General features: G+C 32.9%; 1 protein-coding gene across 3 annotated transcripts in view; it reads left to right on the top strand.

Moving 5' to 3' along the window:
• The window catches only part of LOC145293014 (ropporin-1-like protein), a 223,299-nt gene extending 218,953 nt beyond the window's left edge, over positions 1–4,346 (top strand). For all 3 annotated transcript variants that reach the window (XM_080139290.1, XM_080139288.1, XM_080139287.1), the window contains exons 5-6: positions 1,066–1,241; positions 4,201–4,346. In XM_080139290.1, coding sequence (XP_079995416.1) covers positions 1,066–1,241; positions 4,201–4,276 — 252 coding nt within the window. In that variant the 3' untranslated portion in view covers positions 4,277–4,346. The remainder of the gene's footprint in view (positions 1–1,065; positions 1,242–4,200) is intronic.
• The last annotated feature ends 23,405 nt before the right edge of the window (positions 4,347–27,751 follow it).

Genomic DNA, 27,751 nt, shown 5'->3' with positions numbered 1-27,751 from the left:
CTTCCTCTGTGGACCTAAAACTAAAGCTTACATATATAGTTATCTACCCAGTCCCCGCTAGGAGGAGCTAAAGGCAGAACGTCCATACATCTTGATCCCCACGCTAGCTTTGTTCGTTTTCCCCCAATTCTCATCGTAATTCTGAAAATAGTTTTATTCACAAAATCTTCAATTCACATCGCTCAAAAGACTAACAATAAAAGTATATGTTTCCATTTTCTTCACAACTTTGAAATTATCAAAACAAGTACAGTCGCATTCCAAATGTGATGTCTACCCACACACTACTCTTGATCTACATTTTATTACCGTCTATGTAACATAATATCAGAGAGCTGCTTTACAACTGACTACAACATGGTCGTTTTCAAGTTCAGTCTTAATAAAATCTTTTTGAGCCGTCCTCTTAAATAATCAAACCGTATCCAGTCCCGACTATCGTTACCCATCCTCCGGACAACCTCATTATCCTCGAGTGCTTTTGGACCTTAATAAGTGTTCACTTGTTAGTACATAAAAAATCCAGTTTTCAGTGTTTTTAGTTGTCATTGAATGTTTCAAAAATGTGATTCCTGCTGATGTTTTAATGAAAATGTTTTATTCAGCATCGAAACTAAAAATGAATCATCAATAGATAAAAAAATAAAACAAAAAATGCAAAATAAAAAATAAAAGCAAAAGGGCATCATCATCATCATCATCATCATCATCATCATCATCAGTATTTTCGTCATCATTATCGTTGTTGTCGTTATCATTGTTATTGTCGTCATCATCGTCATCATCATCATCATCGTCATCATTATCGTCATCATCATCGTCATCATTATCGTTGTTGTCGTTATCATTGTTATTGTCGTCATCATCGTCATCATCATCGTCATCATCATCATCATCATCATTATCGTCATCATCATCGTCATCATTATCGTCATTGTCATCGTCATCATGCATTCATTATCCATTGTTCGATCCGTTCGATACACAAAGAAATCCTAATCCGTCTTCAACAACTTAGCACTTGAGACGTGGACTATTGTGATAATATTTTCTTTTCATTTGCAGAGCATTCAGACGGCAATAAAAAATATCTGCGATATATTGACGGATGACCCGGAAGGAGGTGCGAGCAGGATCAAAATAGACAAATTTGAATTCTTTTACAATTATCTTGCGACAATTGATGGCGAGATTCCACCATCATACGTGACTGAAGTATTGAAACATTTCAAATCAGTTGCGTAAGTACTTTTTTTTTTTTACATATGAACAAAGATGCATATTCACACACGCATGTACGTGTGCACGTGTATAGATGAAACTGTGCAATATGTATCAATACCTGATCGTTTTTGTCAGACTTTCTTCGGCCCGTGTTAAAAAACAAAGCAAAAACAACAACAAAACAATAGGCCCCTTTTTTGAAAAAAATATATTATAGGCCTTTTTAGTTTGGATTTAAAATCGAGTGTACAAAAAATGTAATATTTTTTTATATCATACTAGCCATACCCACCCGGCTACGTGTTGCCGTGCCTGAGTCTAGTTGATGCAAGTATTAGACTGAGTTGTATCACACACATACGCGCACACGCACGCACACACACACACACACGCACACACACACACACACACACACACACACACACACACACACACACACACACACACACACACACACACACACACACACACACACACACACACACACACGGATCCACACACCAAAAACACACACGCACAGAAAACACACATGCACACACAGAAAAAACACAAACATATACACACGGACGCACACACAGACATACAAACATGCAAACAAGTACATGCACAGAAACGCACACGCACACACACGCGCGTGCGCAAAAAACACATAAAACATAAGCACACACACACATACACACGCAAAAACACACGGACACACACATGCACATGCACAAACAAACTCATGCAGACACGGAAAAAACACACACATACATGCACACACAAAATAAACACAAGCATGCACACACACGCACACACACATGCAGAAACACACGAACACACACCCGCACAACCAAATTCACACACACACACACAAAGTCATGCGCACACACACACACGTACACACAAGCACACACACATACCCCCCCTACACACACTTCGAAAATAGTTAGGAGTAGACAGTTTCAAGGCTTAAAGCCTTTATCACACATAAAGAGATTTTGAAGTACATAAAATGTCAATTTACGGTTATGATTAAATGTTAGAGTCAAGCATTTTAATTATTTGTGTAAAGAAAAAAACAAAGAAAATAGCATTGTTGGGTGTCTGGTAAGGAGAATCGAAGTAGGAAAAGAAACAATGCTAGCTGTAAATGTTTTTTTTCAGGGATTTTTACTCATTTAGAACTGCTTTAAAGCTTCACCGCTCACTCATTTTGCGACCAAATTTCGCACTTTTTTTTACAGTTCAGCTTCTCAGCTATATTTTGAAATAAAAAAATGTCAATTTTCGTTCATTAAAACAAAAGTTATAATAAAAGCACTGGTGTCCAAAAGTCTTCAGAATAAGTAAGGAACGTGACAGACGGTTTCTTCTGATTGGCTCTTGGTTGTCATAGCAACTTTTTCAACATTGACGTTTTAGAGACGATTTCTTCTGATTGTGGTCGACACCTTCATGAATTATAGCGGGAATGTCGTTCGCATGCCATCTTATTTGGGTTATATAGAGTGTATTAGCAAACGTGATGCTCTTTGCCATACTAGGGCTGATAATCTTTCGTTTACAACGTCGCCCGTTAATTTTGTTTTTCTCTTTTTTGTCCCTTCTTTCCGTTTATTTACTTAATTACGTCTTTTATTTGATTGTTTTATTTAGTCAATTTAAGAAGTTGGTAATAATTTTCTTATGAATTGTTGACAATGCGTCTGATATTGAACACAAAAAAGAAAATATTATTTCGAAGCAAAGCCTGGAAAAATCATGGATTACATAGAAAAATACGAGCATGAAAAATGATCAATTTATAACTTAAAAACTTGCAGCTTTTAGAATAAAAAAAATTAAATTTAACATTATGTGTAAATTCTTAATGTGGCATCATTTAAAGTTATAAATTTATTATATTTTTACTAGAATATCTTGTCTTTTTCTTTACCAGTTTTAACAACTATTCTTTTTATTTTTCTAAGTTTAATCCTAACCATATTACTTTTCATGCTCGCATTTTTTCTGTTATATATATATATATATATATATATATATATATATATATATATATATATATATATATATATATATATATATATATATATATATATATATATATATATACACTAAAACTGTTGTCTGTTATCTTGTAAGATCTCTATGCTTACTGTACAAAGTCAGAAATGAATGACATCATAAAATAACATCACCCACTTAAATAGAATCGTAAGACACAAGCTAAATTCTTCATTACGTCGCAAGGGATGGCAACACAAGATATATTATTTTCGGGTAGGCCAATTAATGGGCTTCTGTAATCAAAAAAAAATAACATCTGAAAAATAAAATAGCTGACGCTTTGCTCTGCCGACGAACTGCAAACGCATTTTTCTATCTTTGGAATTTTGTGTATTTTTTGTGTCCGTTCACCCAACTCGGACTACGGAGTTACACACACAGAATACAAAACAAGAAAGATAATTTTATACTGACTCTAAATTTATAAATGAATCAAGTCTTTTTGTAAATTATTCTGAAAATACTTGAAGTGGTCCTGAATCTCAAATTGTATAAGTAACTTTAATATTAAAAATATATTAACATTAGAAAAATTGATATTTAAAAACAGTTTTTTTTTAGTCTGGATTATTACACATTTGTGCTTCCATATTTTGTAAGGAAGAGAGCCGTGGCTTCGTAACATTCATAAAATTCAAAAGTTTACCAAGCAGACGGCTTTTTGTTAGTTCCTAATTATCGGCCATACTAGTATGCATTGTGTTTTTGTTTATTTATCCCCTCTTTCTCTCTCTGTGCCCCCTCTCTTTCCTCTGTATATATATATATATATATATATATATATATATATATATATATATATATATATATATATATAAAATACTTTATGAAATAATACTTTTTATTTATAGTTCAAGTAACCATAAATTTTTGTCAAGTTGATCTTTTCCGATATTCCAGATAACAATTTTGATCTCTATTTTCCAGAAACAATCATGATGGATATATCCAACCCAGCTTCTTTACTGTTCCTGGATTTCCAAGTTTGTGTCCAAAAGCATAAATAAATGGATATTCAGTTTTTTTGTTTGTTTTTAATCAAATCTCAATAAAAAAAATTGAGAGAAAAAGAATCGTTTGAAATTTGATTTTATTCTTAAGAACTCAAAAATTTTCTTTTTGTTTTTAAATTCATAATTTGTTGACGCTTAATAATTTATGTTATTTAGATATTATATAGATAGAATAAATTTTCTTTTATATTTTGGAATTTTGGAGATAATTTGGATTATTTGGACTACTGTTCTCATCTTGAATGTTATTCTCACAACGTTTTGGCCAACGTAATCTACAAACTTCTTCAAATGGTTCTTTTTGGACTTGTGGACCTTTACGCCAAATTTGGGAATTTGTATATGGAATTTTGAACTGAACCATCTATTTAATCTCTTGGGGGTAGACTGTCCTCGTTCGGTCAGCCATGAATGACCAAATAGACATATTAATTAAGTTATTCTTAGTTATTATTGCCTGTAGTAAGGATTAAACCTTCAACTTCTAGAAGACTGCAACTAAGAAAACATTGGTAATCAACACTCTTACCTGTTATGCTATTTCACCTAAAAATATAATTATAAGTAGTAATCTTATAGATTTAGACAAGATTATATATATATATATATATATATATATATATATATATATATATATATATATGTATATATATATATATATATAATGAAATAAGAATTACAGTTAAGTTTACCAAAATGATCCAAGATGGCAAAACTAAAGTAAAGTATCGGCCATAATATAAGGAACGGAAAACAATTTACAATTATTCATGTATATTTAAAAAATTAGTGCACGGATTTTTCTGAAATACTCAGAATAAACAAATAGAACCAATGTATATAAACTAGTACAAAAAAAAAATTACGATTCAATATTGAGAAATATTTTAGTTTAAAATTATATCTGTGGATTTATCCTGGCCAAAAGTTAAGGAACGAAATAGAAAATTTATTTTTAAGAGACTAAACTTTACATAAAAATAACTAGTTTTTAATATTGGAACTGCTGATAAGCACAACAAAGAAAAATGGCGTCACCGACTCGCAAAACGCTGTCTCTCCAAGAAAAAAAATTAATTTTAGACAATTACAAAGAAAAGAAATCAATTTCAATAATTTCTAATATCGTTCGAAGATCAAAAAGTGTTGTTCATCGTGTGATAGCTCGATATAAGAATAAAAATACATTAGAAGCATCCCCTAAAACCGGCAGACCCCCTAAAACGTCTCAAAGAGAAGATAGGATTATGGTAAGGCAGACTCTTAGTGACCGATTCAAATCCGCAACATCAATTTCTCGTGATTTTAATGAACAGACTGGGAAAAATATATCTAGAAAAACTGTTTCTCGACGGCTAGCAGCTGCCGGATTGCATGCCAGGATGCCAGTATCTAAACCCTTGATCTCCAAGAAGAACAAAAATAGCCGTTTGAAATTTGCCCATGAGCATGTCGTCTGGACTGATGAATAATGGGCTAAGGTTCACTTCAGCGATGAATCCAAGTTCAATTTGTTTGGATCTGATGGAAAGAAGCACGTACGGCGTAAAGCAGGTGAACAATTATCCTCCAAATGTGTTAAAAAGACACTTAAATTCGGAGGGGGAAGTGTAATAGTGTGGGGTATGATATCCTCGGAAGGAGTTGGCCCTCTAGTTCGAATCTGTGGTAGGGTTAATGCGGAGACTTATAAGCAGCTCCTTCAACAACATGTCATTGAGAGCTTACGCCTTTCACCTAATCAGCCAAGCATTTTTATGCAAGATAATGCCCCTTGCCATAAAGCTAAAAAAGTGATAAGTTACCTCAAGGAAGAAGAAATAAGAGTAATGGACTGGCCAGCGCAGAGTCCGGATCTGAATCCGATAGAAAATGTTTGGAAAATGATTGGAGAAAGAGCACAGACGAGGAATCCCCAAAATCAAAATCATTAGTGGGATTTATTGAAGGAAGAGTGGGAAAAGATAAATCCTGAATTTTGCAAGAAACTAATCCAGTCTTGTGGCCGAAGATGCAGTGAGGTCATAAAGAATAAAGGGATGTTCACTAAATATTGAATGAATTTATTTTTTAAAACATTTGCATTAAAAAAAACATAAAGTTTCTATTTCGTTCCTTAACTTTTGACCAGGATAAATCCACAGATATAATTTAAAACTAAAATATTTCTCAATATTGAATCGTAATTTTATTTTATTCTTTTTATTTTGGTACTAGTTTATACACATTAGTTCTATTTGTTTATTCTGAGTATTTCAGAAAAATCCATGCACTAATTTTTGAAATATACATGAATAATTGTAATTTTTTCTGTTCCTTATATTATGGCCGATACTGTATATTATAAATATTAAAGAATTAATATTTATAAAGTAATCTCAACCAGAGATTGCTATCAAGTAAGATCTACGACTAACTTGTAGTTTCATCAAATACTTTTGCAAGCAAAATCCGATCCCGCATTTTGCTAAATCCTGCCCTCTGATGAGAAGGAAAGTATTTCTTCGAAACTCCGCGGATTAAGGACTATCCACTTATTTAGTGTTTCCTTTTTAAAATTAAATATGTTTTAAACTCTTTTTCCAAGTGTTTTTTAACATGTTTTATTAACTATTTGTTCTTATATATATATATATATATATATATATATATATATATATATATATATATATATATATATATATATATATATATATATATATATGTAACTCTTGGTTCGTTCGTAATTAGTAGTCTAAATAACCACTGGAATGATTGCTTCCGCATTTTCGTATAATATGTTTACTGTACCCATCTCTTTTTAATTATAACATTATACTATATTTTTCTATAATAAATAGGTGGTTTTCTTTGTACGGATGGGCCATTTTTTATTTGGGGACAATTATTTCACACCGCGTGCCATCACGTGACATCACTAAACGGAACTTTTATATACCAAATTGACTTTTTTCGTTTAAAATTGTTTTTTTTTTTCGCGTTTAAATCAAAAGATATATCAAAATTTGAATTTAATATTAAGTAACTTTGGTCAGTGCACATTTACCTATAAGTATGGCAAACCACTTATAATTCAATGGCTGTAAGTCTTTCTTGTTTTTAACAAATAAACAATTATAAACAGAACGACTCATAGAAATCTGTCTATATTAATTTTCCATTTTAATATACTTTCATAGAAATGTTTCTGTTATGTCACAAAAAACTATTTTCTTTACGTCACAAGTGTAATGCTTATACATTAATTCCATAGCTAATATAACATACTGACCCAACCGGTCACGGGTAGTCTAGTAATAGTATATATAAAATTATATCATCATCTGTTTCTTTCACGGGTAGTCTAGTATATATAAAATTATGACATCATCTGTTTCTTTCACTATTATCAAAGATCAAGAGGGGAATCATATAACGTTGGTTATCAAAGTTGAACCACTGAAGAGCAGAGGTCACTTTCAAGAACAAAATAAAAAAATAAATAAAAAATAACAATTCAACAATTGTTCTTTTTTTCATATAAAAATAAAAATTAACCTGGGTAAATATTAAAATGTTGCATTTGTGTGGAAAAAGAAAAAAAAAACTTCTAGTAAATGTACTTTCTACTTAAAGTGTTGTTTGACTGGCTCGGTTTTTAAATTCTGGACAGTTTTAGTCTGACAATAACAACTCCAAGCATAAGTCCAGAGTCTGTCTCTTAACCAAGTGGACTCTCTGGGCGAGCAAAAGAAATCTCTTGGTTACAAAATGCAGCTGATTATATTGGGATGAGAATCCAGCAAAGTAATCTGATACTGCCTGGTACTCTCCAGACTCACCCCCTGTTACCTCAAGAGGAGGAGACCCCCTCCCCCTCTCTCTTTCTCTCTGTATCAAATTATTACATCACCTGTTTCTCCCTTCCTCATTGTACCTCAGGAGAAGGAGGAAGTCTCCTCTCCCCGACCCTCACAAAATAAAATGTATTCGAGTTTTCCCAAACTCAGGGAAAAAATGACGGTCATCACTGTCCACTGACCTTAGATGACTTGCGTTCATTACAAAACTAGCCAGCTCGTTTGTGAATCGAATTCCCTATTCAGATGACGAGAAAAACAATTCTTTTCGTTACCACTTAATTCTGCTTTTCTTTGATTGCAAGTTAAAAACAAAACCAAATAAAACAAAAATACACGTTTCACGTCAACCCTTTTCGATTCAATAATATTGCTGTGCATAGGGAATTTCCTCTACACATGCACATTGTTTTTTTTTTTTTAATACAACAGGATTAGGGCGGTACTTATATCTGGTCTGGATAACATGAGACTGAGATCAACGACTGAAGGGGGGTATTTGAAGACCAAAATTATTACTCAATAATAATTACTGAGGATAGAAAACAGTTTTTAGAAGGAATTTCAGTAATTTTAGCAACTATGCATATTTGGGAGCAACTTACATGGCTAATTTTGCACAGTAAAAAATTCATAATTAAACAATCGTCACGACAATTGCCGCCCCAGGCTGATTGATGTTATTTTAGATGTGACCGGACAAAACTTTATCGGTGTTAATTTGGTGTGAAAATGAGGAACCAATATAACTCGCAGTCACTCGCAAAATCCTGCGTTGCTTGCATAGGTATGTCGCAAACATGAGAACAAAATTAACACCTAGCGCGATGTCGCCCACCGTTCTGTCACAGCAAATTTGAACAATGGGCACTGTAGGCTTTTGTCGTTTCCTTATGGGAATGGCGCCAGGCTGTCTGCAATGACAATTATGCGGCGCGAATATGGATTATTAGACCCTTTTCATTTTTTTATAAGGAGAATATTGGTATTATTTTAATCCCCGCCCACCTTCGCCGAGACGCTGATTTGTTGTTCGATTTGCGAAATGCTGGCGGCGCGATTACCGGTCGGGCTGGATATCAAAATGGAGACTAATAAGGAAACAGCAAGAAAAGAACGCCGAACGAAGAAGCGCTACGAAAAGACGAGAACGAAAAGATTATTTTTATAATAATAAGTGTTGATGTTCGAAAATAAAAACGTCCTCGGAGTTGATGTGGAGTCATCCACACGGGGAATGAGGGGGGTAGGAGATACGAAAAGCTGATTATCTTTTTTGTTATTTGGTCGTATTTTTCAATTTTAGATGCACCTAATATGGGACAGAATTCTAGGTAGGTTGTATCAAGGAATAAAGGCTTACAGAACAAGTGACGGGGGAAAGAACGAAGGAGGAAAAACATCATCTTATATAAATAGAGATTTTGTTCGTCTGCCCGTCCGCTATATATATATATATATATATATATATATATATATATATATATATATATATATATATATATATATACTAGCTGTACCCGGCCACGCGTTACTGTGGCTCAGTTTGTTAAAATGGAACACATCCCTCAAGAAAAATTGCATTTTGTATTGTTTATTTACTTTTAATATTTTCTGCATTTTTTTCTTTTATCAATAAAAGTTGATTTTTTCCCCTCAAAAAAAGATTCATTTTTTATCATAAGTTGTTAGGGGAAAGGGTTTTTTTTTTTCAGGAAAATTTGCACTTTTTCTTTTTTAAAGAAATTTGGCAGTAAATGTTTCTTTTTGAAAACGGAATTTTTATTATAAAAAGAAAAGATGAATGCTTTATATAAACACTGTAAATAGGTGAAAGTAGAGAAAAGTTTGATTTTTTTTTCAAGAGAATGTACAAATTATTTTTTGTTAACAGATGCTAAGAAAATAAACAGAAAAATACTCCCATCATTAATTAATTAATTAATTATGCAAAAAAATAAATAAAATGTTGATTTAGTATTTCAACATTTGGACAACGCTCGGTTGAATCCGGTGATTGCCGGTCGAATCCTAACAATAAATGGAATCAGGGGGTGGGGCGGGTCAAATTTTGCATGAGTACCCTTCTTTTTAATTTCGTCTTGTGTTCATTTTTTTTGAGTGGGCTATCAGCGATTGCAAACTAACAAATTTAACTAAAATGCAAAAAATTCAACAATTAAAGAATTTTAATAATTGCTCAGCTTTTAATACAAATCCTAGTAAAGCAATCCTCCTTATTGGTGCGGTTGTTGTAAAAATGGAACGGAAACGTAAATTTCGCTCCGTTTTAATCTTTTTTTTAAATTGTGCTCCCAAACGAATATAATCAAAAGAATAACATTCAACAATTGTACTTTATATATATAAAACACAAAATATTAAAAAAAAAAGAAGTTATTAACGAAAGGGAAATAATTTCATTTTTAAGCGGAAAATGTCAGTTTGATATATCTTTTTATTATTTTTACATAAGTCCAACTTACCGTTCACATTGGAAATGTCGACATTTATCGGTTGTCAGGTACGTTTACAACGAATAAACATTCACCCATGTTAAAAACGGTTCTCGGAATAGACAGCCCTAACCTTGTCAGCATACTCGAAAACCTATAAAAGTTGACATGTCGAATGGGTACGATGAGTTGGACGTAATGTAAAAATGTACCGAATTTAAAAGGGAACGAAATTCAAATGTCCGTTCCATTTTTACAACCGTAAAGCAGAGCATTCTATGCAAATTTTACCTAACTTACTGTATTAATGCTATTTTTTTAAGCAAAAAAGAAAAAAAAATATTTAGGTTTGGCTATAAATTCCTAAACTCATTTCACCCTAAATAATTTAGGTGTCTGAAATAGGAATCTAATTGAATCTTTAATTTCCTGAATAGTATGCGAGAATTCATTTTTCTTCGAGATATATCGAATTCATTAATACGGACTTTACGGGCTTTTTTCGTAATGTTACTGAAAAAATTATTTTTTATTGTTACAAATTACGATGCTTTATTTATATAAAAAAAGCAAAAATAAATTCTTGCGTTTTTTATTTACTACTGAAGACCATAACTTTAGTAAAGGTATTTTTTGTTTAAACAAAATAAAACATTTTCACTAAGAGCTATTCTGCGATCATTATTTGAAAAATACTGTAATTTTCATTAAAATTGGTTAATTTCCTGATTTTTGGTGAATTTGTAAATAAAGGGAGGAATCAAAATGTTTATTCACTTTGAGCGTCGACATTCATTTTGTGTGAACCTATCATTTTTCGATGAATATTTGATAGCAAAGCGACCACGTGTGGTTAATTTAAATTAAATTTCAATCACATGGTTACATTATCAATAATCATGTGATTAAACCCATTGAAAATTTACCGATATTGTAAACACATTCTGTTTACATTAAGCCTGTAGTGTTTTTTTAGTGATGCAATGTTGGCAACTGAGATTTAAAAAAACCCGCCAGATCAGGAGAAAGAAATCTCCAGAAAATCGCTAGATTTTTAACTTTTATCGTCTGAAATTTTCAAAAATCGCTACCCCCCCCACCAAACTCCATATTTTAACGTCCTACCATAAAAAAATTATAAATATAGTATATTCAATATATAAAATGTTCCGTGTTTTCTCACTATATGTTTCTGGAATTATATTGAAGCGGTTAGCTCCCCAGAAGGCTTACATATTTTATCAGCTAGTTTTACCTGTTTCTTTCAGAGAGGGTATTTTTTTGCAGGAAACAAATCATAAACTTAAACTTTCTATAATAAAAGTTAAATTGAAATATACTGCAAATTAAACATCACAATAATGGTGCAACATTTAAATTAGAAAAATAAAAAACAAAAAACTTTGTATTAGGTTGGTAGATAATTAAATTCTACTGTATTGGTATAAGTTTTTTTTTGCTGTTGTTTCTTGCTTTTTACAATTTTCAACTAAATACTTCTAAATAAAGCAGGGTTGCTTAGATCGTATTTTAAACTAAACTTCTGAGGTTGGAATGCCCTCACCCACCTAAAATGTACTTGGAAAAATCGATTTTAGAGCGAGATTTAAGAATGGTTAGCCGGAAAAAGGTGAAAAACAAAACAAATAATCCATAAATAATTGTTACCAAAGGCAATAAATGCTACTTTGTTTTTACTTACTTGAATGAGTTTATTTTATGTTTTAAAGTATTTTCAAGCGCTTTTCTTTATTTTTTAATCTAAAATTGCGGGTGTGTGGGTGCGAAATATCTCCAGATTTTCTAGAGTTCCCCGCTAGATTGCAAACGAAATCTCCAGATCTAGCAGGAAAACCGCTAAATTGTAACACTGGTCACGTGACAGGAAGCGGTAATAAATAATTGTTCCTAAATAAAAAAAAATGGCGTATCGGTACAAAGAAAACCACCTATTTATCATAGAAAAATTAAGTATAATGTTATAATTAAAAAGAAATATATAAAAACACACATGGATATAGTAAACATATTATACCAAAACGTGGAAGCCATCCGTCCAGTGGTTTTTTAGACTATTAATTGCGAACGAACCAAGAGTTACATTTTTATATATATAGATACTAGCTGTACCCTGCCACGCGTTGCTGTGGCTTAATTTCGTGTAATGGAAAATTCTAATAAAAAGAGGAAATGCATGTTTCTTATATTCTTAGTACAGCAATCCACTCCAAAAAGTAAAAAAAAAAAAAGGCGAAAATAAAAAAAATATGGTACTCTTGCGGAATTGGATCCGGGTCTTCGGGAGTTACCATCAATCATGGCTTGGGCTCGACCAACATTCAGTGGATTAAGCCGAAAGTTGCTAAAGCATTGAAACGCTAGATAGTTTTCTTTTTTTATTGTATTAAAAAATGTGAGTTTTTAATTAATATTTGGGTAAGCGGGGTGTTACTATACACAGATTCGAAAAAGTTGTTCAAAAACGAATAAATGAAAGCAAAGGTAAGGTAAATTACGTTTCTATCTAACTGGATAATTATTAGTGTTTTTATTTAATGTAAAATGTTTAATCGGCTGAAAAACGTAGTGTTTATCTATGTATTTGAAAAAGACGAATGGTCGCGGACTCTGTTGAATACGTTAAGTTTGGGAAAATCAGTTAAAAACTATACAAAACAATGTCAGACACCTACTGATTATATGTTATTGTGACATAGGCTGACATATTCGGTGGGTTTCTGATAGTATTTTGTATAGTTTTTTAGTTTTAAATCATTTTCTCAAACTTAACATCATCAACAGTGTCCATCACCGTTTGTATTTTTCAAATACGCTGATAAACACCGTTCTTCGAGCTGACTAAACGTTATAGTAAATAAAACGGGTTTGTATTACTAAACACAGAAACGAAAAAGTTGTTGAAAAATAAATATAACAAATAAATATTATCAAAGGCAAGATAAGTTACTTTTCTACCTAACTGGATAAGATTTTAGTGTTTTTATTTAGTGTAAAATGTTTAATCTGTTTGAAAAAATGTAGTGTTTATCTGTATATTTGAAAAATACAAATGGCGGCAGAGTGTGTAACATATTAACTTTGGGAAAATGAGTTAAAACTAAAAAAAAACTATACAAAATACTGACAGGAACTCACTCAATATATGTTATTGTGACATAGGCAGACATGTATTCATTGATTTTTAACAGTATTTTGTATAGTTTTTTTTTATAGTTTTAACTCATTTTCCCAATCCTAATGTGTTAACACAGTCTGCCGCCATTTATAATTTTCAAATATAACAGTAAACGCTGTGTTTTTTTAGCCGAATAAAAATTTTGCATTAAAAAAACAAAAAAAAATTATCCATTTCGGTAATAAAGTAACATATCTTGCCTTTGATAATATTTGTTAATAAAGTCACGTGAGTCGATTAATGGGTACTAATGCACTTACTGATCCGCGCTATTTTTTTTTTTAAATCGTATTTCCATGCTTAATTAACGTTTTATCTTTTTTTGGAAATTTTTTAGATTAGGTCCACCTCCACAATTTTCTTTTAAATGACGACTTTTAAAGGTTTCCGGCTATGCTGAATACATAAATCGCATTGAAAATTTTTCAGAAATGAGTAGTTATCAAGATATAGATAGTTGTTTTATGCATTGTATTCCTTGGCGGCCATCTTTGTTACGCGCATAGATTTGTTTATGACGCGCGCAAGCGTGTAAAAAAGACGGCTGCCAGAGATTACAAAGCATTATTCAAATTTTTAATATCTCGATAACTACTTATTTCTGCAAAATTTCAATGCGATTTCCGTATTCAGCATAGTCGAAAACCTACAAAAGTCGTCATTTAAAAGAAAATCGTGGAGGTGGACCTAATCTAAAAATTTACCGTTTTTTTCATTCAATCGTAAGGTTAAAGTACAGAATAGGTACAAAACACCCTCTTCTCCCAATGTTAAGAATGGCTTTTTAAATAATAACGTTATTATTTCAGCACGGATCAATACGTGCACGAGTACCCAATTTCTTTATAAGCATTCATATATAAAAACAACTTCTGTAAAAAAAAGAACAGAAAAAACGTGCACTTTCAATCTTTGTTAAAAAAGGTTTTCTTGAACCCCCCCCCCAAAAAAAATACGGTAAAAAAGCAAAGAACAAAACGTTAATCGGTATTCATGCAGAGAGTGATCTGTGCTGAAATAATAACGTTATTATTTAAAAAGCCATTCTTAACATGGGGAGGGAGTTTTGTACCTATTCTGTACTTTAACCTTACAATTGAATAAAAAAACATATCATAAAACTTTAATTAAACGTGGAAATGCGATTTAAAAAATAGCGCAGATCACTCTCTGCATCAGCACCGAAAGTACAGAATAGTTAGAAAACATCCTCCCTCCCCATGTTAAGAATGGCTTTCTAAATAATGTTAATGATTCAGTACTGTTCCTTGTCTGCTTAAGTTTAACTTTTGTTTAATTAATTGTTAGGTGAAAGTCCAGAATAGTTACAAAACACCCCTATCCCCCATGTTAAGAATGGCTTTCTAAATAATGACCTCATTATTTCAGCGGGGTATCTTCTCTGCATAAGTACCATGTTAGGTTTTTAAATTGTTAGGTGAAAGGACAGAATAGTTACAAAATACCATCCCCATGTTAAGAATGTCTTTCTAAATAACATTATTTCAGCACGGTATTTTCTATGCATACGTACTATCTATTTTTGTTTATTAAATTGTTAGGTGAAAGTATAGAATAGATGCAAAACTCCCTCCCCATGTTAAGAATAGCTTTCTAAATAACGGTATTATTTCAGCACGGTACTTTCTCTGCATAAGTACTATCTTTTGTTTATTAAATTGTTAGGTGAAAATATAAAATAGTTACAAAACACTCTCCCTTTCCCATGTTAAGAATGGCTTTCTTAATAGCGTTATTTCAGCACGGTACCTTCTCTGCATAAGTACCATCTTTGTTTATTAAATTGTTGGGTGAAAGTATAAAATAGTAACAAAACGTCCTCCCCATGTTAAGAATGGCTTTCTAAATAACGTTATTATTCTATTATTATATTATTATGGTACTTTCTCTGCATAAGTACCATGTTTTGTTTATTAAATTGTGAGGTGAAAGTACAGTACTCATGCAGAGAGTGATCCGTGTTGCAATAATAACATTAATATTTAAAAAGTCATTCTTAACATGGGGAGGGGAGGGTGTATTTTAACCTTACAATTGAATAAAAAACATATAATAAAACTTTAATTAAACCTGGAAATACAATTTAAAAAATAGCGCGGACCACTCTTTGCATTAGCACCACTTTTACCAACCAATCTTATATCGAAAAACAACAACAACAAAAAACTCAAAAAGTAAGCGACAAACTTTTTTTTTTTGCCTGATATAATAAAGAAAAAATGTGTAAATTAAAAAATTTGGAAGATAAACAAATGAATTATGTTTTTTTTTTTTTTTTTTTTTACTTATCGAGTAAACAGAAAATGAAATCTACTTCTTTTTCGTAAATTCGTGGCTGTGAAATGAATCGAACCGGAAGTTCAGTTTTATCAACAAAGCAGGTTCGTACTAACGGTTAAAAAATATATTTATTTTATTTAATATTTTAATAATTCGCGAGGTAAATTTATTTTAATAACATAAAAACATCCCTCGACTCTAAAGATGGGTTGTCTGAAAATTTCAAATAAGTTGGTAACGTAGAAATATGTTTTTATTCACTTGTAACAAACCAAGAATTACATTTTTATATATATAGATATATATATGTATAGCTGGAGCGATAAAATTGTCACCCTAAAAAAACGACATGATTTAATTTCCATTTTATGAAAACCGGTTTTCTTTTTCTGTTTTAGACCATCTACTAGTTGGCCAGTTATGTACAAATCTAAAGAGCAATAGGAACCTTCTATTACGTCTGAAAGTTACACAATTTTCAACGAGCGTGATCGGTGATGTGCCGCTGTAAAACTCATGCTCTCTACCGATCCAAGTTTTGACAACAGTACCATTGCCAACACCCTCAGAATGCATCGCTGGATTGCCACGAATAACAGGGACGTGCCCAGGGTGATGAAAATAAAGTTTCCGGACACGGTTATTGTTTTTGGTATGCTTTCAACTGAGGGCCATATTATGTCACCTCACATCTTCGAAGTTGGCTTGAAAGTCAACACCAAATTCAATACCTGAATGTACTGAAGAGCGTGGTGATCCCCTGGTGCAACTAGGTGGCCGCTGGCAGACCGTGGGTGTGACAGAAGTTGGCACCAGCCCACAAGTCCAAAGAGATCTAGGCTTGACTTTAGAAAGAGTGATACGACTTTGTACCGTTCTCTCACTGCTTCGTCCTCTCCCAACCTGAACCCACTGAACTACTTCGTTTAATCATACGTCGAGAACATCACCAACATGACCTCCCACAATACCAAAGGCAGCCCGATTGCCGCCATCCGCCGAGTATTCGCTGAGCTCCCGCCGGCACTTGTGGAAACGGTATGCTCCCAGTTCCGGACCCGTATCGAGGCGGTGATTAAGGCTGAAGACGGCTACATTGAATAGATGTCAGCTCTACTACATAATCAAGTTAAGTGAATTGATTTTTTTCGATAAAATGTAAAAATAAAGCTGTAGTGTTGTTTTCTTTAGGGTGAAACTTTCATTGACACATAATGTATATATATATATATATATATATATACACACATATATATATATACATATATATATATATATATATATATATAACGGAAAAACATAAACATTCGAATTTGTCTAATTTGCATAATTTCTTTTAATTAAACGGGAATGGGGGGGCAGTCGTAAAAAAAAAAAGAATACATAAATAAAAAACGGGACTTGACTGGCATCTGCCGGAAGCGAAACCGATAGCAAACTTTTGTAAACAAAAAAAAAAAAAAAAAAAAGAAAAAACGCGTGCAAAGGATAAAACCGTAAACGAGCACCTTTTCATCTTTACCATCGAACAAAGATTCTAATGACGCTATCGCTTTGTAAATTTATCTATTTAAAAAAGAAAGTTAGAAACTCGCGATCACTATTTCTTACGATACTATGTTCATTCCGCAACGATAAGGATGACGAAAGTTTTTAGCGGATATACGAATAGACGCACATACATTTTTCCTTTATATAATAGACTAGCATGGATAGCCAGTGGTTCCAGGGTGGACATGAAGTTCGGTTTGGACACACCTGCTATACTAAGGATATTGAGTACTTTCATCAATACCTCCACAACAATTTAAAAAATAAATGAATGGATAAAAACACAAAAATGTAATCGCCCTCAAAAAGAAGAAGTACGTGAAAATCTCCCCATCAGATATTTCGGCAGAAGGGATACGAAAAGAAGCTATTCTCTGGATATTGAGCACTTTTTTTCGCCCATGCGCTGGGGGGAGGGAAACTCACCCACAAAACTATAAAATAAAAAATAAATATATCAAAACAACTTTATTTTCAATCAAAATAGCAGGGAGCGCCTGTGCGACCGAAAAAAAATGAGCCTTGGAAGCCGAGCTTGAACATGAAACGCGAAAGAGAGAAAGAAAGCAAAATGTTACGGGCAAATGCGTTTGCGCACGTAGCCACGGGTGCTTACAACGTCGTGAGGTTACAAAATAGGCTTCTTAAATAAGTTTGGTTTGATACACCTGTGTGACTTCCGAAAACAGCAATGCGAAAAACGACTCCTCTTTCAAAAAGTGGCCCAGTGGACTGCCACAGAATTAATTTTTTTTTTTTCACATATGCATCCGAGACATTGCTCTTTCAGATGGTACCGGTTTCGACCTGGTCGGATGCAGCTGACAAAAGTTTTTTGCAGACATACAAACACCCATACACATACAAACACACAGACAACTTTCCTTTACATAATAGACTAGCGGGGGTGTCTGGCGTTGTCCAGGTGTGTGTGGGTGATGCAGGTGATGTAGTAAGGAACCCTGAAAAATGTGGTAGTGGGGGGATCAAAACAACAATAAGCAGTTCGGGTGGAAAGAGGTTTAAAAAAAATGGTAGTAGGCAGGCAAGCTCGAACCCATAACGTGAAGGAGGAAAAGAAAGTGAAACATATGTAACGTCTTAGCCGATGTCTCCATAGCCAAACCGGAGGTGGAGAACGTTCAAATTAAGCCTAGTCAATCGGAAAGAAAACGATTATTTGCGAAAATATCAACGAAAATCCGACCCCTCCTTGTAAAAAACAGCTGAGGTTAGGGTGAAGTAATTAATGTTTTCGGCCAATTTTTCATATTTGTCATCTGAAGTACGGAGCTTTAAAACGATACTGATTTCGTCAGGATCTGTCGCCTCTGTCAAAAGTGTTTTCGAGACATGCAAACACACACACACGCACACACAGACACTTTACCTTTTATATATTAGACTAACGAGGGTACCCGGCGTTGCCTGGATGTGTGGAGATGTAGTAAGGAATCCCGGAGGGGGGGATAAAAAGCGGTAGTAAGGGGGGAAATCAAAACACCAGTAGGCAGTTTGGGTGAAGAGAGGTCTTAAAAAAAAGTGTTAGTAGGCAGGCAGGCTCGAACCTGTAACATGAAGTAGGAAAAGAAGGTGAAAAAAAAAACGTGACGATTTTGCCGATGCGTCCATGGCAAAACCGGAAGTCGCGAACGTCGAAATTAAGCGTAGTCGATGCAAAGGTGACGATGACTTGTTAAAATGTCGGCGAAAAAAGCGACCCCCTCCTTGTACAAAACGGCCGAGTTGAGGGTGAAGGAATGGATGCTTTTGGCCAATTTTTCGCTAATTCTCATCTGAAGGATCGAGCTTGAAAATGATATCGATCTTGTGAGGATCCGTCGCGTGTGTGGAAAGTTTTTGAGAAACACACACACACACACGCACACACACACACACACACACACACACACACACACACACACACACACACACATTTTGCCTTTTATATATTAGACTAAAGGGTGGGGGAGAAAAAATTGTGACAATGGGGGTGGCGAAGGTGGTCGGCGTTGCACAGTCGTAAAAAAAAATTGTGATAACTGAGATGGTGGTTGGGTTGCTTGCCAGGTTGTAAAAAGATTGTGACAGCGGTAATGGGACGGCGTTAAAAACAAAAACGAGACTCGAGTGTCATCAGCGAGAAGCGAACCCGAAAAGCAAAATTTTGTAAGCAAAAAAAAAAAAAAAAAAAAAATGGCTAGCTTTAGGTACGCGCATTAATGTCGGAAAACTGATAAGGGGGGGGGCATAGTTTTGAAAGCCAGGTTATCATAATTTTTTTTGTAGGTTTCCGATTACTTTTTGGCTGTATTTGAGAGATTAAAGCTTATAGTCAATTTCCAAAAAGAAAAAAAAAAAAAAATTGTGCAGATGAAAAAAAAAAAAAAAAAAGTTATGAAAAATGTTTCCACGGCGACATTTGGAAGCTGACAAGTTAAGCTAAATTTTGAAGTTAAATAAATTCATTGTAGAAACCCCTTGAAAGATTAATATTAGTTTTCTTATACTATTTCAAAGATAATTACTGAAGTCCTATGATATTCAATTAAATTTAAAAAAAAAATACCTTGTTTGTACAACAAATACCGAAGAGATTCTGGCTTCGCACAAACAAAACAAAATAAGCATTGGTCCTACGGAACTCCAAAATGTCAGAACGTCAAAAGGTTGTCTGAAAATGACGTCAGGCAGTTGGAGGGAGGTAGGAAGTGCTGGTTTATTTTTTCCCAGCCGATGTCTGTACATTCCTATCGTGAACGTTTCTATAATTTTTTACTATTTTTAATTTAATTATTTTTCTGTGTTCATGCTTTAAAACTTTTTCATTTTTTTTTTCAAGATTGTATAAAAATCATATCATGCTGAAGATTACACATTCATTCATGCAAGGAAAATATTAGAACCTTACAGATAAAAATTATGCTAAAAATGTAATCTAAAAAATAAAGAGGAAATATTTTTTGAAATTATAATTATTTTGTGTGAAAATATTAAATAAACAATGCTTAATTCAATAATATCAGGAGTTCGATAAATTCATTTTTCTTCGAGTTATGTCGAATTTGTTAATACGGATTTTTGGGGCTTTTTTTCGTGATGTTCCTGAAAAATTAATTTTCCTTTTTTATTGTTACAATTTACGATACTTTATTTTCATTCATTTTTTTTTTACTACTAAAAACCATAACTTTAGTAGAGTTTTTTTTTTGTTTAAAGAAAATAATAATTTCCACTAAGATTCAAATAAAAATAATGGTTTATTATATTCCGTGATCATTATTTGATAAATACTGAAAATTCCATCAAAATTGGTTAATTTCCTAATTTTTTTGTGAATTTTTAAGTAAAGGCGGGGGTCAAATGTTTATACATTTTGAGCATCGGCTATTCATTTGCACGTACCTAACAAATTCGCATAACTAAAGTTAGTAACCGAACGTTCTTATCAATGTGCACTCTATTACGCAGATGCTATGACGCCGCACATTTAGCTATTTAAAACGAAAAAAGGTACCGATGATTCGCACATGCGCGGTTTGCAAATCGCGTTGAAAAGCAGGTTTTTATCTAACCGCCTTCAAAGAAACAATAATTCCACATGAAATAATGAACGATTTTTTTCAATTCTTCAATATTTTTTTTAATAATGCAGCGTTGGCGCATGTACGATGTGGATAAGAAAAGTTTTTCGCAGACATCCGAACACACACACACACACACACACACACACACACACACACACACACACACACACACACACACACACACACACACACGTTTAAAATTTAGATAATAGATGACTTCTAATATTTTCAGTTATTAGCGTTTGTTGGTCCCCCGACAAAAGGAGGGTGGGCCTGTAAATTCACCCTTGTCTGTTAGTCCATTCGTCTGTTCGCACTTTTCTCAATAACTACGCATTGGAATTTTTTAAAATTTGCACAAATATTAAACATGATATGAGTAAAAAAGTAACAGAACGGATTTTTCGCGAAAACTCCCGTTGCCCCCCCCCTGGGGATGGCTAAAATTGACACTTTTGTGCTTATTAAAAAAATTGATGCCTTGGATTTTTTTATAAAACTTTCTGAAAAGTTGTAGCTAACTGATTTCTATATAATTTTGTTTGTCTATACTTCTGTGATAACTCTTGGGTGTGCCCAGGGTCTCTTTTAGGCCTAATAAAAAAAAAAATTAATTTTTTTGGACTATTTTACAATGTTTGTCCAAATTTTTCTGTATATGCCTATTTAGCAGTTTTGCATGGTGCTGAACTCAAATTTAAATATGTTAAGCCTTGGTGACTTTTGGGGGTAAATGGGGAGGGGGCAAATGATAGACTTAGTCATTCCTTTTTTTTGCATGGTGCAGAACTCAAATTTACAAATGTTAAAGCCTAAAACTGCACCGGGATTTGACATCCTCTAGGGACTTTTTGGGCTAAATGGAGGGGGATGCTGAACTCAGTCATTTTTTTTATGCCTCGTTCACTGTGCACTCACGGGAGACCATGCTTAATTTGTTTCATGGTGTATTATCTTTGTGTCTCCGGCTAAGATTTCTCTGACTTCGGAAAGGGGACAGTTGAATACAACTGAAGATTTCGTTGGAGTCGACATTATGCATAGCTAATCGGCAGGATAACATTGTGGTTGTGTGAGCAACTATTGGTTTTTGGATTATTGCAGGAGTTATAGGCATGTAAACCTATAGATGACGTTTCTTTTTTTTTCTTTTTCTTTTTTTCAAACGTTTGAGGACTGGAGAAGTATTGTTTTTACTGGTAGGTTTCGAGTCTTGAATTCTTATAGTAGCTGATAAGTCTAATTTGATTATTGTCAGTTAGGGATACGTATCTACGCATGAAATTTCTTATACCCGTTTCTTCTAATTCGAAGTTGGGTTGCATTTGATTGCGGTAAAACATGTTAATATAGTTTGTGTTGTACTCCTCTATGCTATTACTATAGGTGGTTGTAGTTTTTTTTTTTTTTTTTTTTTTTTTTTAAGTTCTGCAGCATGGATTTAATTCGTTGGTCGACAATATGATTGGGTAATCCGTTATTAATAAGTAGTTATTTTTTGGTTCGAGAAGTAGTGATTTTTCGTGGAGTAGATGAGTATAGCGCAGTTTAGATGCTTTTACGATGACTATTTTATAGCGGTGAGAGCACTCCCTATTGAAATTTAGAAGGCAAGAATTTAGGTTGGGAGTCTTTTTTTTTTTTTGTAGCAGGAGGCGCTAAACGTATTATCAGAGGTATCGATAAGAACGTCGAGAAAGAGAATTTTGTTATTGACGTTGGATTCGAGCGTGAATTTAAGGATCGAGGTATTTTGGAATTTAACTTTAATAGAAGCAAAAACATCTTAAAATGCTTATCATAACCACTCACTCACCCATCCCGAACACGACCCGAGTTACTGACTACAGCAACTGGCTCGCCCATGCTTCATACCAGATCTAGCAGCCGTTGACATCTATCTGCTACTACCAAAACTTCCCAATGTACGCCTCTTTCATCAGTGTTCCACTTACCCTCGCTGACGATGCCGGTTCGAACTGGTGAAAACGTTACGAGTAATCCTAATGGAACCTATATCAACAATTTCGACAAAAAATAAATAATAATAAATAAAGAAAAAAAAAATAACAAGAAAATGGAAAAAAATAAAAGAAAAATGGGGAAAAATGTATAATTAAACAGAAGCTTCCGTTCTCTTTAAAAATGTTTGTTTAAATAAGGATATGTTCTCTCTCTGAAAAGCGTTGTTAAATGAAAATTCAAAATGTAAGTTTTGTAAGCCGATTCACTTGTTTAAATCTATCTATCTATCTATCTATCTATCTATCTATCTATCTATCTATGAAAAGGGAAAATATGTGTGAGGACATTTCTTAACCTATATACTACAAGAATTTTTGATCTACAAATTTTAAATTTCGTATATAGTGTATTCAGACACGTGAAAAATCTTCATAATCAGTTTTCATTCGGAAAAACGGCTGCTAAAAGGGGCAAAATTGAAAAAAGTAGTACGTTGGAGTTGTTGGGTTTTATCTGTTTTCTAATTGTTTCACGACTGTGCATGCGCAAATCGTTTACATTATGCTAAGTAGGTTTGCAAACATTCTGTAAAGCTCATGTCAAGTTGGCCTAATGGTTATCGTACTTGATTCACTGTCTTTAGGCTTCAGTTTCGATCTCAGCTCGGGTATTTTTTTCTCTTACAAAAAATGGACTGTTTAGAAAAAACATAATACTCAAGACCATGTCTCAATTTTTTTTATTAAATTGTTTTTAAGGAATTTAACGTTATGTTTAATAATGGCAACGTCGGGCACATCTTCTAACATATCTATAAAAGTGAGAATGTGTGTATGTGTGAGAGGACACTTTTCAACCTATATACTCAACGGATTTTTGATCTACAAAATTGAAATTCGGTATATAAAGTATTCAGACGCGTGGAAAACTTTTTAATATTGCTACGTCGGATTTTATCTGTTTGTAACTGTTTCACGAATGCGCATGTGTGAATCGTTCACATGACAGATTACTTATGCTAAGAATAGGTAGGTTTGAAAACACTTTTTAAATATTGTGTCAAGCTGGCTTAATGGTTATCGTACTTGACCTACTGTCTTTTGATTTTAGTTTCGATCTCAGCGAGTATTTTTTTTTTTTTTTTTTACTTAAAAGAAGTGAACTGTTTAGAAAAAACAGAATACATGTCTCAGTTTCTGTATGAATCAAAATATTATATTTATGCGTATTTTATGACCGGGCAAGACCAACACCAGATGGCCTGCTAGTATATATATATATATATATATATATATATATATATATATATATTTCACTGAGACGGTTTTTCAAATACATGTGAAGATGAGTTGATCTGAGAATGTTGTTCAACTGCAAGTGTGACAGAAATCACATTAGTGTCGTGATAAACGTGCCTATAAGCGTTCTATTCACAGGAAAGTCGTCTTCTCTATCTATAAATGTCAATATATGCTGTTTGTATGTTGCCTTATAGAAATAAAGGTTAGAGAATTTACATAAAAACTGAAAGTGTATTAATATGTAATATTTTCCGGGCGGGGGAGAAAATAAAAGTAGTCCAGAATTTCTAAATGTCCTCCTATCCCAATAGGAATAGAACCCCGAATAAAACCTAACTTCAAATATATCCTATGTTAATGAAATTTAAAGCATGAAAAATAAAGTTTGAAAATGAGAACACAATTGAAGTGGTCCTAAATCTCTAATGTGCTGAAATTTTATATACCCGGTCTAAGTGACTCATGGAGACAAACTCCTCTTAAAACCTAAAATATCCGGTTCGAATGAAACATAAACCACACACACACACACACACACACACACACACACACACACACACACACACACACACACACATATATATATATATATATATATATATATATATATATATATATATATATATATGTAAAATATGGAGAAACGATCGGACGACGTTCAACCGACTTGAAAGTTAGCCAGGAAAGAAACTGAATTCGGTTTTTAAATCCTCAGGCGAAGTGTAATTATATTTTTGTTGGAAGTAGAGAGCGGATTCTTTCATTGTCAAGTAATGCTTCATGGAAAATAACTTGGATATTGTCCAAGGGAGATAACTCTTTTGTATTATAAGTTAACAAGGAAAATAAACTTAACTAATAATAATTGAAAAAAAAAATGGCTACGAACTCTATATCTCTTCAGTTTAAAAATCGAACGATAAGCGCTAAAATGTAGTAAAAAGTGCTTGGATTGCAATAAGAAATAGTAAAAAAAAAAAGAAGTAAAGTGGTTGACGGCGCCATAGAAGATCCCCTTTTAATTGGATACTATACCAAGATGTAAGGTCGGCATTCTTTACCAAGAATTACTCCACTCTACCCTTAACTCTCACCTAATAATATTGAGTGTTAAAAAATGGATTTCTAGTGTTATATAGAGTACTGCCGGGGATACCAATTAACATCAATAATTATTATTATGATAGTTGTTGATGTTTGGAAAATTGAATATTCAGAAAATATGTATCGAGATGAATTATGTATTTTACAGATAAAAATATTTATGGTAGAAATGTGTCGGGAATGTTAACGTAGAATGTTAAAAGCAAACAAGAAAATACGCGACAAAAATGGATCAGCTGAATTGTTCTTTGGTTATGTGTATTAATAATGTAATTAAAGGGAGAGAGATTTTGAGACACGGACAGTTTAGTTAGAGTTTGAAGTCAGAGTGGGAGAGTTGGACAAGTTAGAACAGAAGATATCGTCTCCGCGTGTGGAAGCTGGGAGAAATGCGACCTTAGCATAATGTAGAAATCAAAAGAGGCAGTAGTAGTAGTAGTAGTAATAATAGTAGTAGTAGTAGTAGTAGTAGTAGTAGTAGCCGTCGCTCCTATTACCTCTTAATAATATCAATACGAAGCAAAAGAAGAAATTTAAATATTTTCTCTATTAATTTATTCGAAACATATTTTTGTAGATATAAGAATATTATCGGATATGCGACAGGTTTTGATGGTGAGATAGAAATGTTAACGGAGCATCGATAAACGTGCCTATAAGCGTTCTATTCACAGGAAAGTCGTCTTCTCTATCTATAAATGTCAATATATGCTGTTTGTATGTTGCCTTATAGAAATAAAGGTTACAGAATTTACATAAAAACTGACAGTGTATTAATATGTAATATTTTCCGGGCGGGGGAGAAAATAAAAGTGGTCCAGAATTTCTTAATGTCCTCCTATCCCAATAGGAATAGAACCCCGAATAAAACCTAACTTCAAATATATCCTATGTTAATGAAATTTAAAGCATGAAAAATAAAGTTTGAAAATGAGAACACAATTGAAGTGGTTCTGAATGTGCTAATGTGCTGAAATTTTATATACCCGGTCTAAGTGACTCATGGAGACAAACTCCTCTTAAAACCTAAAATATCTATATCCGGTACAAATGAAACTTAACCTCCCCCACACACATATATATACCTTATAATTATTTTTTAACCAAAATTTTAATATATTAAGATGTCGGTAATGTTCATATACCATATGTATATGTGGTGTATACATTTCTATTTTATCTTGAATGTTCACTTTTCCAAAAAAAAAAAAAAAGAAAAAGAAATATATACACCACTTAACCAACGGTTGTTGTTGAAAGATCACAATCAATAATATACTTTATGTGTTTCTGATTTAGGTAATAATAGTAAAAAAAATATTGGTAAGAATTATACTCACTTTAAAATCTAAAATCCAACATTACCTTTGAATTTCTTAAGGGGATGTGATGGATTGGTTCAAGAAAGTTCCTAAATACCAAAACAATAAATTCGTTATGTTTGATATCGACTCATATTATCCATCTACAACTCCTGAACTCCTGAACATGTCAATGAAACGAAAAAGAAATGTAAAGGATAAAAATCGGTATTATAATAATAATAATAATAATAATAATAATAATAATAATAATAATAATAATAATAATAATAATATGAAAAAGAATGAAATTAAAACTAATGAAGAAGCGTATAATATGCGATTAAGAATAAGAGAAACAGACGCAAAAAGCAAGTCTGGTTTAACCCTCCTTTCAGTGAGCATATATAAATAATATTCCTAAAGAGTTTTACGAAATTTCCCCCAGAAAATAGATTAAGTAAAATAATCAATAAGAACACAGTTAAACTTTCATTCTCAACCGCTGCCAATCTAGACAATACTATAATAGGTTCTAATAATGGTAAAATGAACACAATAGTGAATAATAATAAGATTGAATCAGGTGAACTAAATTTGGAGTGAAAATGTAATTGTAGAATATCTAACGATTGTCCATTAGAGGGCAATTGCTTTATTTCTGAAATTGTGTACAAATATGAAGTTAAGGTGGATAATAGTAAAAAGATATACTTAGGGGGACTGAATATTTTTTAAGGATAGATACCGAAATCATGTTGCATCATTTAAAATTGGACCAGAGAATTAACCAAATCGGGATGAGGATAATGATAGAACAAAAATAATTATTAAAAATAAGAAGAGGAATACAACTGCATTAGG

This window comes from Euprymna scolopes, chromosome 14 (assembly GCF_053919585.1).
Source record: "Euprymna scolopes isolate OS-2025 chromosome 14, ASM5391958v1, whole genome shotgun sequence".
In the NCBI taxonomy this organism is placed as follows: Eukaryota; Metazoa; Mollusca; class Cephalopoda; order Sepiida; family Sepiolidae; genus Euprymna; species Euprymna scolopes.
The sequence above is the reverse complement of the archived record's forward strand: the minus strand, read 5'-3'. Positions and strand labels throughout refer to the sequence as shown.